The sequence below is a fragment of the Poecilia reticulata genome, chromosome 13 (genome assembly GCF_904066995.2).
Source record: "Poecilia reticulata chromosome 13, P_reticulata-male-v2, whole genome shotgun sequence".
Taxonomy (NCBI): Eukaryota; Metazoa; Chordata; class Actinopteri; order Cyprinodontiformes; family Poeciliidae; genus Poecilia; species Poecilia reticulata.
Genome location: NC_088842.1, coordinates 1,773,990 through 1,787,901, shown reverse-complemented (window position 1 = coordinate 1,787,901; position 13,912 = coordinate 1,773,990). Strand labels below are relative to the sequence as shown.

The following is a 13,912-nucleotide window of genomic DNA, read 5'->3' as shown; positions in this document are numbered from 1 at the left end:
AGCTGAAAAATGTGTCTCTTTTCCATTATAGGAACAATGCTAGGAGTGTTACATATTGCAGGTGTAACCATGCTTTACCAAAAGTTAAGTAGTCGTTGTATTTTAAATAATTCAAATCAAGACTTAAATCACAAGGATTCGACCATGGAGATGCCATTTCAGGGAAAACGTTGCCTCATTTAAGTTTTATATACATAAATTGTAAAATATATAAATGTATTATTTTTTTATTCTACAAGCAAACAGATGTGAATGTAATTAAAAAATACCTATGGTCAGCTAATCCGATGAATCAGTTTATGTTGCTTCTACTGATGTGTGTATAAGACAAACATCTGCTGCAGAGATAACCAACACATTTTCACTGACCTGTCCTCATCTGACTGGTTCTTGACAGTGCCATCATTTTTGGACAACCAGGACTTCACTCCATCCACACGGTCCTCCACTTCAGAGTCTGTGTCTGAGTGGCCCTGACTGCTCACCAGTTAGGGAAAGGAAGAGAAGTTAGAGGCAGCCATGGATATGTTAGTCAAGTACAGATAGGTTTTCTGACATTCAGAAAGGAAGAACAATGTTAAAGTTCAACGGGAGCGAGCCCAGGAAAACGTCTTCTGTCGTCACAGTTGATGAAGAACGGGTTTAGGGGTTAGTGCGGAGGCAGACGAGGGCTTTAGCATTATATCTGGACAAAAGGCGGACAGGCAGAGAACATCTAGAAGCAGACAGACAGAGCTGCATGGAGCTACAGGAGAGGCTGTGGATCAGGAGGCTCAGGAACTCTTTGCATCACTTAGTCATACTTACGAGGGTTCATGATGCCAAAAAAGATTTCTCTATGAGTTACTCAGAAAAGCATGAAGAATTTTCAACACAGTTTTTTGAATAAAACGTAAATAAAAACAGATGTATTATTTTGCTTCTAAACTGATCATTCTTTTGTTTATAAGTACCCGTCTCAGTTTCTGTCAGAGAATTGTTGGTTAAAGAAAAATAATTTTTTATCTAAATCTACAGGGTAGCTAAATAATTTCAGGTCTTACCTTTATAAAAGCAACAGCAACAACACCAAAGATATCATCACATATTTTTGTCCAAAAGCCTCATAACATAAACTAAGAAAGGTCGATTTGTAAAGGTCAAGAGGCTTCATACTGCAATTTTCAATTCAATAATTCCTGTGGTTGTTTGAGGAGATCCATTTAGACATGCAGGTAGTTGCAAATTGTCAAAGAATAAAATACAGTAAAAATGTACAACATATATACAAATCAACAAAATGAAATCCACTCTGCTTCTAAGCTATGGCGCCAATTCACAACAAATGTTGTCTCGGGACAGTTTAAAAAATACTGAATTTCAATTCAGTCATGCATACAATTTACATTCGCTTGTTTCCTATGAAACAAACACACTGTTGAAAGGTTGAATGAAGATGATTTTCCATCTATATCTGTTCGGGGTATAAACAACTGCTGACTTATCTGGATGCATTGTGTCATGCTAGCGCCAGATGCTAGCATGAGAGCTAACCAATTCACTGTCAGGAACCTCATCAATGTGCTTCAAAATTCCCATCATGCCTCACCTGAACCTAGGTTGATATTATTCTACCAACTGTCATTTAAATGGCTCAGATATAAATATGTGAGACACAACCAGATATAATACATGTATTGTTTTGTATGATGAAGATTCCGATGTTTCCTGAACCTTTGGGAACACCTACCAGTTCATTCTGATTGTGTTTCCTTAATATGTAATTAATAACACAGAGTCTCATGAATGTGTTCTGCTCTAAAGTTAGAGTAACTGCTGAGAATCCTATTCTAGAATTAATTACTGGTAGTCATTTTTTATGTCCAATGATTTACAGCTCAGAAACAAACTTAGGATCAATGCAGAAAGGTGGGAAAAGGTGAGCATTGTTAAGTGCAGTGCACTTAACTATTAGCTGAGATCTAGGGTGAAATCTGTGGGAGCAGAACAGACACTAACTGCTGTCTGTTCAGGCAGACTACAACCTACAGTCTAATACTTTGTTTTTTCCTCACTTAAACATGAAAAACCAAAATAAGTTATATGTCTTTTCTATGGTACAATCTGAATGATCCACAAAATGAAATGCAGTCATTCAGATGGTAACCAGGTGGTAAAATGCACACATATAACCAGGGATGACTGATTACACATCGGCAACAACCAGGTGAGGTGCATGGCCGAAAGCAGAGCTGCTCACACTGAAGAAACTCTTCCAACAACAGAAAGCGTCCTTCAGTCAAGCAGAAATGAGACGTATTTAGCTAGAAGCAGAGCAAACAGACAACAGGTGATTCATGGTGTTGGGGCACCTTGGTGTGCTGCACACTAACTGAAGCATCAGTGAAAAAACAAAATGAAGACAGATGTTTATTGCTGTTAAAAGCAGAAATTGTTTCATGGTGCAGTTAATAGCAGTGATGCTAATTCAGCTGGATGTGAAGGCATGCAATGAAAACGCACAAGTGGGTTGAATGTGTTCATGATGCATTTATGACACAGTAAACCTCATTGTTGATTCCATGAGAAAAACTGAGAAGTTTTATAAACTAAATGATGGAGAAAATAAAAGCTAAGCTTTGACCTGTCATGTGATATATGCATCATCACTTCCAGCAAAGAAAGAAACAACACAAAACCATGATCCTCACATTCGGTTCCTTCTTTTCTGGTACTTTGCCACCATATCCTGCAAACTGGTCACAGTGATGATGATGGTTATGATGCAAGGAAGAAAAGACAAGGAATAAAAGAAATAAAAGACAACAGAAGGACATAAAATGAGAGTCATGTGAAGCAAATTCCAGAAATGAGAGTAAATAAAAAAATTGGGTGAGTGTCTGACGCTGGGATGCTCCTCCCTTTACCTCCTCCCTGACAGGTACCATGGCTGCATCCAGAAACAGTATTTGCTGGTAAACCCTGGACAATGTTATTCACTTGGAGCTAAACTGAGTAATGGAGCTCATATTAAAGTAATTAAAGTAATTAAACACACTTTTTTTTGGGGGGGGGGGGGGGGTAAAGAGAAGGCAAAAGTTTAATCTAAGTTTTCAGAAGCAAAATTTGGATATTTCCCTGAGGCAGAGCTGCAGGATTTTCAACCAGGCTGCACACTGCACACACTGTGTGTGTGAACATTAATAGACAGCACATTTATCTTTGACATGTTAATAATTAAGACCTGTCTTTGTTTTAAGCTGCGCTGCCTTTGGCTTCACTTTCTACATCACGATATCAACTAAAGGCTCAACCCAACCCTTCAGCCTTTCAGGTCAAACTGATTTGGGGGTTTTGAGCCATTTTTTGAAGTTAATAGACGAGCGACAGAGCAAACACACAGAGAAAAGCTGCAGCTTCCTGCTCTGAGCTCTGACCATCCTACAGATAAACAACTGAAGGAATATTACAGAATGAAGATTCTCTCAGCTTGTGGGTTAAGAAGAAGTATTATTTTTCTATTATTAAGGGCAAAATGATTAATTGGATTAATCATGATGAATTCATTACTGAAATAAGTTTCAACCAATTTAGTAATCAATTAATGATTAAAGCTGCATGATTTAACTTTTATAAAAATATATATTTTTACATATTCATTGAAACTGTCACTAGGTCATGACAGTATGTTATCAGACAGATGATATGTAGAAAAATGAGCTCCTCTGCCTTCTCCCAATGCCAACTACAAACAACCAATCAGAGCCAGGAGAATGGTCTTAGTGCTGTCAATCATCCTCCATGTGGTGTTGCTCATTCCACACTGCCTTTTGTCCAAACCAGCAATTAGATATTCAGAATTATTGTGGACTTCTGACAGCAAAATAATAGGTTGAAGAAAAAATAAATGAAACCTTGTGTCAAACCCTGTCTGAGCTGAGCTGGTGGTGATTTACAGTTAGATTCTCAGTTTTCTGTTCATGAAATGATTCCCATCTCAAAATTTGGTCTGCTGTTTTAGATATAAGAAATGGAAGAGAACTAGTTAAATTTGTGAGCTTAGTTTAAAACATATGAGTGGTAAACTATGAGGATCAATCCGTTCATGTTAACCTAGGTCACTGATATAGAGCTGGCACAACACAGGTGTTATCACTTTGGTGATGGGTTCTGTACCTGTTTATAAGGTCTTCGTTGTCATCACTCTCCATCTCGTCCTCAATGGCTGCCTGCAGGTCACCTATCCTTTTGAAGGCCAGCTTAAGGTCCGCCTGCAGGCTCTGGTTTGAAGCCTCTAGGCTCTCAATGTCCATCTCCTGTTAACAAGGGAGAGGGACACCTGGTCATGTTAGCTGGTGCTAAGGAGGGCTCCAACCTCAAGAGTCCAGTCTGTAGGACAGGAGTAACGCTGATGACTGGAAGCTGTTCTTCCTTACCAGCTCGTGTTTCTTGTGGCTTGCCTCTGCTTCTTTTTTGGCCAGTTCCCCCATTTCCTCTTTAATGTCTCGGATCTGCCTCTGCAGTCGCTTATTCTGCTCCTTCTCACGATTCTCGCTGCTGATGCGCTGGTCTCGCTCTTCTGTCAGCTTCTCCACATTCTCCTTCAGACGAGCTACAAGATTCTGTACAGAAAGACAAAAAGTTGCAAAATATAATATACACCAACCTAGTTTTCCACATGTCTGGAAGTTGTACAGAACTCAAAATAGGGTAATAAATGAACTCATTGTTCCTGAAGATAATTTTCAGGTTTTAGACACAGTTAAGGGGTAATCTGTTCATCCTTTTGGCCTCCTGGTTTTTCTTTTAAAGTCACTGTGTAAAGTTTTAGGAAAGAGAGCGCTATTGACTCTTTCATGAAGGATTCTAGTCCATTCTTCCATTCTTCTTCTCTGCTGAGATGCTATTGCATTTATCATTAAAGCCGCAGTATGTAACTTTTATAAAAAGAGGTTTTTATATACGTTTGTTGAAACTGTCACTATGTCATGACAGCATGTTATGAGACAATGTGCAGAAAAAAGTTCAGCTCCTCTGCCTTCTCCCAGTGCTAACTGGAAGCAACCAATCAGAACCAGGAGGCGGGTCTTAGCGCTGTCAATCACATTCCATGTTGCTCTGCTCATTCCACACCTGCCTTTTTTCCAAACCAAAAACAATTGTAGTACTTAACAGTAATTCAGAATTATTGTGGGCAATAACTCTGAATTATTGTCCACAATAATTCATCTGATGATAAAAAAAAAAAGATCAGGAGGTCAGTAAAACCACTTCACTACATAAACAGACCTCTGTCGTTAGCTGTGTACATGTACATACTGATGACTACTTTTTCCATCTCATGTCCCACTTTGGCTCCTCACCTCCAGTCGTTTGACCTGCGACTTCTCAAATTCCATCTTGGTTTCCAGTTCTCGGATCTTGGCCTCCTGACGATTGGCTACGGATTTCTCAACCATGGATTGCTCCTGGAACTCCAACTGGCTCTGGAGGACCTGCATCTGATTCAGAGCAGACCCATATCAGTGCTATTAGACCAGAGTGCATTATTAACTTAAATAATATGAAGTCTTTAGTGCTGCACAGACTGTCTTTAAAAATGAGTGAAGCTGGTGTTTTAACCCACAACTCATACATGAGCAACAGCTTCATTTTTTAGCTTAGACACACTGCAGCCACCTGAGTGAAGAACATGTTTATTTCTATGATAGTGCAAATTAGAACTTCGGGCTATAACCTGATTCAGTGCATTTCTCCTCTTATGGTTAATATATAGTGTATATTGTCCCTATTCTAATTAAAGTACATTGTATAATTAACACTTTAATGACCATAAATAAAAACAAATAGCTAATATTTTCATGCATTAGTAATTTTCAGTATGTGATTGGTGAGCACACCTTAGATTCTGGATACTTGCAACAAAACTAAAAGTTTATACTCTGAGGTGTTATTGTTTTCTCTGTATAGAGACTACTCTAACCCCCATCATCAAAGTAACATTGGTCTCCCCCAATGTCACTGTGTGGATGGCTTTGGCTGCTCAACAATAATACAAGTTGGGTGTATCACAGCAAATTTAAGTCATCATCCAGTAACTACATGCACAGTTCAGACGCAGCTTATGGAAATCCTCTGTGAAGAGGTTTCAGTCAGATGCTTACCCATCCCAAAACTAACCTTTTCCTGAACCTCATGTTTCTCCTTGAGGGCCTCCTCCAGCTGAGACTGCAAGTCATTCATCTGAGCCAAGTTCTGAGCCAACTGAACCACAACACAGAGGACAGATGACAATAGTCAGCAAATGAAGTGAGTTTACATCAAATATTTGATGCTTTTTGTTTCAATAAAACTGAACAATCCTGTTAATTACAAAATATAATGCTAAAACCAAATCAGACTTTTTAAACTGTAGTTGGCACTGAAATGTGCTTCAACATGAACTGTATCAAACAAGCAAACCTGGTTAAACATCTAGAGGAGCCAATTAAAAGTTATTTTTTTTCCATTAGCACTGGAGAAACACACTATAATTTGATATTCCTGATTATTTTTAAGTTCTTTCCAGCGGTCTGCCTGGAAGTCACTATCTGACTATTTCTCCTGACATGGTCTCCTGACCTGGGCCACAGCAGCCTTGTGTTTCTTCATCAGTTCGTTGAGGTCCTCCTGATCCTCCTCCATCCGGGACTGCAGGTCGTTCGTCTCTCTCTGAAGACGGCTCTGCTGTTCTTCCAGCTGATTAAGACAAAAAGAAGTAAACTGATCAATGTGGAAACTGTTAGACCAGCATGAGTTTTAAATGAATTCTTAAAACAGCGGGGAAAGATGGGGAAAGAAAATACTCTTGTACTTCCATTATTTTGCTAATGTGTATGTAAAAAATTTATATAGTGTAATATTTTAGCTCTTTGAAAACTAAATTAGATGTTAATGTTAAATAACAAGATAATAATGTCAAATGTTTACAACTGAAAAGCAGATATTGTTTGAGATCTCGAAGGATTTTTCTAAATAATTCCAGGCTGAGTAATGACACGTTTGAGTGTTTTGTGTGTTTAAGCCGTCTTAGTAGTTATAGGATGTCTCCACAGGCTGAGGCTTCTGGAGGACACAATGACCACATGATGACCACTCTGCTAGACTTGTCCTACTCTCCAGTGTTTATGATCTTCTGCGCTTGGTGTGACTCTAATGTGTTGACTCTGTCTGACACAGTTTTATCAGTGTCTGGTATTGTGATAAACCTGTCAGTGATTTTCACCTAAACAGTGCTGGGTCATTTTTATTTTATAACACATGGAAAGTCTTCTAGCTTAGCACTGCTGAATTTTGTGTGCCTGCTCTGTTTATTTGGCTATTTGTAAAGTGCATTGAGACAGCTGTTCTGAGTTGGCACTACATCAATAAAGTGAACTGAAACAAACTGAACTGGTAGAGCTGCTCTACCAAGAGAGAAGCAGAGGGAGTGTTGCTATGGAGAGGGATTCCATCCTGGACCCGATCTTCAATGAATGAAATGAATAAAATAAATTTATGAATGAAAGAATGAAGAAAAGAAACTTGGAATGGCAATGTTAATACTGACACTGGGTTCAAAAAAGAAATACAATATTAAAGGAAGAGTGTAGAAAATAAGCTTTTTCTTTAGAAGAATAAAAGCTGTAGTGACGAGGAGCATTGCAGAGAGTTGTACTAACCATCTGCTTGGCTTTAGAGATCTCCTCCATCTGAACATGCAGGTCTTCTATCTCCACCTCCATGGATTTCCGAGCTTTGACCGCAGCTGCACAGGTGAACTCAGACTCCTCCAGCTGTAACAGAGACAAAACTTAGTGTTTGATGTTAAATACAACTTCAAAATTCAGGTTAGCCATTGAACTGAGTTTTAGCATTTTTTCAGGCAATGTTTATCCAAAGCTTTAGTTATACAGATCATGTGCTTTGGACCAGACAATTCCTTTTTAAAAGGAGGTGCTGGCTAAAGATGCATCTTAAAGTTAGCAGTCTTTGTAATTGTTTTTTTTTGTTTTTTTTAAAGGTGGGAGTCAGAACCTGGTTTTTCAGCTGGGCGATCTCCCTCTTGCTGGGTGCGTTGTTCCTTATGTGGTCCAACATGATCTGGGCATCAGCCAGCAGGGTCTTGGTCCTCTTCAGGTCCTTCTTCAGGCGTTTCTCAGTCTCTATGTCACAGTTTGTCACCTGGGCAGAAAGGAACGATCAGGTTGCTCTTCCTCGTTGCTTTTCTTATTTTTTTATATGGAGCGACTCCCAACCGTTTATCGTCTGTTCATTTGTATAAATTTAGGTAAGTATAAGTTAGAATAATTCACAACCATGCCCGTATTTATGATGCGACCTTATAATAAAGGTGCATCTAGAAAGAAATTTTCTGTAGAAAGTGAAACCTAGAAGAACCTGGACAAACTTTGATTGTGTTCGGTGTTTGAATTGTTTGTTTAAAGCTGATCAGACACTCATCACCATCAGGTGTCCTTACCTTGCTCTGTGCTGACAGAAGCTTCGCCTCCAGCTCTCTCTTCTCCTTCAGCACCTTCTGCTTTTCATCATATTCTTCTTCAAGCTGGACCTCTATTTGCTTCAACTACACAAACACACATGCAAACACTGTAATAAAATACACCTAAACATAACATACATTCTTGTGTCTATATGCGTGACAATGACATTGTATGACATCATGGGGTGGTTTCTGTCTCTCAAACACAAAAAATGTCAGGAAGAAAATTAAACACCAGAAGCACTAAAACCGGAGTGATGTAAAATGTTTCAGAATAATAAGAAATTCTATAAAATGACAGTTTCTACTGGACTGCAGTATGTGCTCCTACAGTTTCTCTCCTTCATTGTACTGAAGCCTCTGAGAGAACTGAGAACAGTGCCCCTACTGTCATACATGAGGTGGTGCTTTTAAGGTGAAACATTAATTCTCCTGACCTTCTTACTGCAGGACTGCCTGATCTCCTCCACCTCATCATCTTTGCTTTCGATCTCCTTAAAATGTGTCTGACGCAAACGTTCCATCTCCATCTCCAGTCGCAGCTTGGCCTGAAACACAGATCAATCATCATACACAAACACATCAGGGTCAGCCTGACCACTCCTAGAGGAAGGACCCCAGCAGGTTTACTCCCAGACTCCCATCATTACATCCCAATACAGAGGAATAAAACCCAGTTTGTTTGCAAGAGTCAAAAAGCTTCTATATGTCATCAGATTATGTTTCATCTGCATAATGACTGAGTTAGCGAGTGTGACATATGCTGTCTGACTACAACTGGCAACATCTGTACCTGCTCCAGCATCTGGATGGTGCCAGCTTGCTCATCCAGCTCCTCTTCCTGGTCCTTGATCTTGGCTTCCATGTCCCGAAGCTGCTTCTTCAGCTAAATCACATGGATGGTCACAAATGATTGCAGGGGAATCACCTGAACAAAGACTGAGCAATTTGACTTAGTCTGTTGCCAAAAACCTTAGCAAGAGATGCTTCATCCTTGGATTCCTGGGAGTTAAGATCCTGCAGCTCTGCTTCAACCTGCTCCAGCTTCAAATTCACTGTACGCAGTTCAAGGTCCTTGTCCTACCAAACACATGCAGCAGTCAGACCACACCGCACATTGAGTGAGAAAGAGGAAGTGAATTGTAAATGTAACACGGGAAGCTTGAGCAAAGCGAAGGAGGAAGTCAGACCAGTTACAAAAACACACGTAAGTGTAAGCCTGCCTTTTGTAGAAGTAACAACATACAGTTTGAAACTTCTACAGGCGCTTTTTATCAACTCAACAAAACGGAAAAGCTTGGACCTTGCTAGCGCCACATTTACCGGTAATAAAGCTTCCTGTTTGTCCCTCACTTCCAGCAGAGATGCGCAGTACTGCTGCTCTCGTCATGAAGGGCCGGCCTAGGGGTCCCTGTTCCAGCTAAGAATAGCAGCACCACTAACAGCAGTATTCGATTGTTGCTATGGTATCACAACAATCTAACTCTGAAGATTATTTAACAAATTTAACAGCATTGATATTCTCAATAAACAAATGTTAAAATTCTAGCTCTATGGTACCCTGCAACTGGTAACTTTTTGTTTTCTCTCAGTAATTTTTCTCTCCAAAGAAGTTACACCTGGTCCGGTGTCCGGTGTCCTGTTTGTACTATTTATACTGTCGCCTTCAGGTCTCTGCTGGAACCTGTACAGGTTTTTATCTCATACAATCCCACCGTGTGATGAGAGGTGTAAGCTGTTAAACTGATGTTTAATTGAAACACCCTTAGCAATATCAATTATGATTAACCCTCATTTACCATTATTGAATGTCCCCACCAATCGCGCAAGCTCCTCAGCTGCTAAAGAAAAACTCCTGGTGAGGCATTAATTCCTAGTTCTTAATCCTCTTAACTAAGAAGGGAATAAATGACAAAAAATATGACATCCTAACAAATACTGCATCCAATCAGTACTTTGTGACTGATATTTGACATACTGATGCTGCAATGGTGATTGATATGATGCACAACTCTAGTGAAACAGTTCAGTTAAAGAAAAACTTTGATTGTAAAGTCAAGCTTTCTGCTGAAGTCTGGACAGATTAGGATAGATATTAGGATTGTGATAGAAACAAGCAATATCTGCTTGTTTCTGTCGCAAGTAGATATTTAGTGGTGAAAAAAAAAGACCAGGGAAAACCCCTAAACCTGATCAAACATTGTGTTAACATAAAGCTTTGGTCTTTGGCAAAAGTTCATCCTAAATATATTAACAATAGCTTAACATCCCTCTGAAAGCACAGGGACACACACCTCCAACTGCTGTCTGAGGCTGAAGGCCTCCCCACTCTGCATGTCCTTCTCCCGGGCCAGCTTCTCCCTCAGGCTCCTCTCCCTCTGCACCTCGTCCTGCGCTGCACTCAGTTCACCATCAAACCTACACACAAGCAGCCTCTTGGTGACGGGAACAGAACACAGACACTATAGCTGACAGCAACTGGGCTAAACTTAGAGGAGCTGTGGGGTCAAACACATTTTACATATGATCTCTGTGGAAAGCTCAGTGACAACAAGTCAACAAGGAAGCCAGAGCTCTACCATTAGGAACAGGAAGATGCTACTAATAATGTGGAGCAGTCTCCTGGCTCACTGGCTAGCAAACTTCTAATGCATGTTTATGAAGAGTGTAGTGTCAAAGTTTGTGTGTGAGGACGGACTTCCTCTGCTTCTTCTCCAGGTCGTGGTTGCGGCTCTGCTGGCCCTCCAGGTGAAGCTTGGTGTCCTGCAGCTCAGCTACCAGCCGCTGATTCTTTTTCTTTAACTGCTGAATGTTTCGCTGAGACTCTTCATTATCAGCCTGCAGGTCACTGATCTGCAAAACACACACGCATGTTTTTATTGCACCAATATCATCATTTTGTATTGATTTCCACTGATTTTAGCAACTGTATTTACGCTTAACCCTAAATGGCTGAAAGGCTTGCAGACTCAGGAACCACTACTGATTGGTCCTGATATTCTGTACAACATCCTGTACTACCTCTTCGTACAATTTAGGAAACTAGAAGACTTACTAAACAATGAAAATAATTCCTTGAATAAGAACAATGTAATCAAGTTTAAAAAATAAAGCAAATCTGCCAGCTGTCAGCCTTCATTCTGCAATTACATTGTGATGTCACCACAGAGAAACATACACAGGAGAAGAAAGCACCAAACCAAAGAGGAAAGCATGAAGGAAAGAGATATTCAACCAAAGTCCACTTCCACTACCTGGTTTTTGTACCTCCAGACCATGTAAGGAATGTAAGGAAAGTTTATCAGACACAGTCTGGTAAGTCACAGCCCAACTAACAGCAATATAGAGCATAGGATCTTCCATATTTAGACTCTAATGTCGACCCATCAGCAACTTGGTGTGTATTGGAGCAGCTGTGTCCACTCACCCTTCTCTCCAGCTGACGCTTGTTCTGATGTTCAACCTCCAGCTTGTCATCAAACTCCTGCTGAAGTCTTTTCTTGGTGAACTCGATCTCCCTGATGGCTCGCTCATACTTTAACCTCCACTCTCCTCCTGTTTCAGAAACACAATCACAGACTGTTTCATATGCTGCACCATGTTCTGTATCAAACACAATATTTGTTTGCTTACCTACTAAGAGACTAAAATGTAAAGTCTATGATTAAACTAGGTGTGTAAAGCTGCAGTGTGTAACTTTTACAGAAAATATACTGATACAATATGAGACAGAATCTGTGGAAAAAAAGTTCTTTCTCCGCTCTTAGCACATTTAGCAGCGAGTACATGAGAATGATTATCAGCGTTAAGAACAGCGTTTCTCAACCTTTTTTGGGCCAGCGCCCCCCTAGCCGTTATCCAGGTCCCTCACCGCCCCCCAACAAAGAATTTGTAGGCTACTTTGCACTGACCATTATTTTATCGTTAATATTACTATCACTATTGTAGATGTTTTGATTTTTATGCTTGTTTCTGTATTTATCATCAAAAATAATTTCCCAGAGAACAAAAAAGCCATGGGAATAGAAATTATTTTCACAGGCGTCTATGAAAAATTTAATGAACATTCAACTTAAAATCGGAAGGAATAACAGCAGCCAATCAGAGTGGAAAAAATATTCTTGTTCTGTGCCATTTTCTATTTGTTAAATATTCCACAAAATGACCAGATAAAAGATGAACAACATGCCAGTTTAAACCTTGATCTATTTGTAAAACGATTGACAGCTCTGTGCTGCCTTCAGGAGAATGGGACATCAGAGTATCATCTATAAAACTTCACCCACATGGCATTTATTGTGCAAACCACAGCTGTCATTGGACAAACAAAAGTTCCAGGTCCTTTTAATGCCATACAAATATGAGACAGAAACATGGATTATATCTTTATATAGACTTGTCTATTGATTTATAGATTAATAGTTTTACTGGATAGAAATTACAAAGAACAAATCTGGTTCTTAATAAAATCCTAATGAGTCAAATTGAAAGTGTCATGGAGTCATCAGCCTCATGACATTAACACTGACATGAAAAATACTATTGAAGAAATAAATATATCAAATATAATTAAAAACATAAATAAGTGATCAGTTCTTTACTGTTATGGTCTGCAAGATATATTTATTCTCAGTATTAGATGTGGTCTCAACAAACCCATGGCATTTCAACAATATTATTTTACCTTCTATCTGGAAATAGTGTCTATTTATTCTTGCCATACAGTCTCTGTATTAATTATTGCTCGAAAGGTCTTGCCATACCAGTTTATTCTTTAGTTTCTCAGTTTTACTTTAGTTTTACTTTAGTTTCTCAGTTTATTCTTGCATTTTGTTCTTCATTCATTTCCATTTAGTTTCCTTTGATTAGTATTATCCTCTCTTGGTTTATTGCTATGTCCACTTTAGTTTCTTTCCTGTTGTTAGATTTATTTTATTGTTTATTGACGCTCACCATCAGTAATCTTCACTCATCACCTGCTGCGCCGCCTAATTATCATGTGTTTCACACAGTGGTGGGAAGTAACGAAGTACAAGGACTTCGTTACTGTACTTAAGTACAATTTTCGTGTATCTGTACTTTACTTAAGTAGATTTAATAATGGGTACTTTCTACTTTTACTTCACTACATTTTACAGTAAGTATCTGTACTTTCTACTTCACTAGATTTCTACAAAAGTGTCGCGTTACTCGTTACATCCAAGTCGCGTTGAGCTTTTTTTCCGTTAAAATGTGAAGTTCAGGGATTTAAGGTGGCGCCGTAAAATCCAAGCAATAACGTGACTTAGTGTCTGTTGTCACCCATCAGCTCCACCTTTACTCGCACGCGGAGCTCTAACACATGCGCAGTGGTTTCCTCTGAGAGTCAGTAATATAATAGCGCTGCACAAGTCATAAGATATAGCGACATGT

The 13,912-nt window shown here is 39.3% G+C and overlaps 1 protein-coding gene across 15 annotated transcripts in view; it reads right to left on the bottom strand.

The window, feature by feature from the left end:
- Positions 1-13,912, bottom strand: part of LOC103475203 (unconventional myosin-XVIIIa-like) — an 80,523-nt gene that overhangs the window by 7,081 nt on the left and 59,530 nt on the right. For 11 of the 15 annotated variants that reach the window (XM_081614990.1, XM_081614989.1, XM_081614992.1 and 8 more), the window contains 16 exons: positions 11,928-12,055; positions 11,199-11,353; positions 10,795-10,918; positions 9,473-9,580; positions 9,294-9,386; positions 8,938-9,048; positions 8,480-8,584; positions 8,035-8,181; positions 7,680-7,793; positions 6,601-6,717; positions 6,160-6,243; positions 5,343-5,480; positions 4,416-4,601; positions 4,156-4,295; positions 2,691-2,735; positions 370-477 (listed from right to left, as the gene is read on the bottom strand). In XM_081614990.1, coding sequence (XP_081471116.1) covers positions 370-477; positions 2,691-2,735; positions 4,156-4,295; positions 4,416-4,601; positions 5,343-5,480; positions 6,160-6,243; positions 6,601-6,717; positions 7,680-7,793; positions 8,035-8,181; positions 8,480-8,584; positions 8,938-9,048; positions 9,294-9,386; positions 9,473-9,580; positions 10,795-10,918; positions 11,199-11,353; positions 11,928-12,055 — 1,903 coding nt within the window. The remainder of the gene's footprint in view (positions 1-369; positions 478-2,690; positions 2,736-4,155; positions 4,296-4,415; positions 4,602-5,342; positions 5,481-6,159; positions 6,244-6,600; positions 6,718-7,679; positions 7,794-8,034; positions 8,182-8,479; positions 8,585-8,937; positions 9,049-9,293; positions 9,387-9,472; positions 9,581-10,794; positions 10,919-11,198; positions 11,354-11,927; positions 12,056-13,912) is intronic. The other 4 variants (XM_081614994.1, XM_081614988.1, XM_081614996.1 and 1 more) reach the window with 2 other exon arrangements.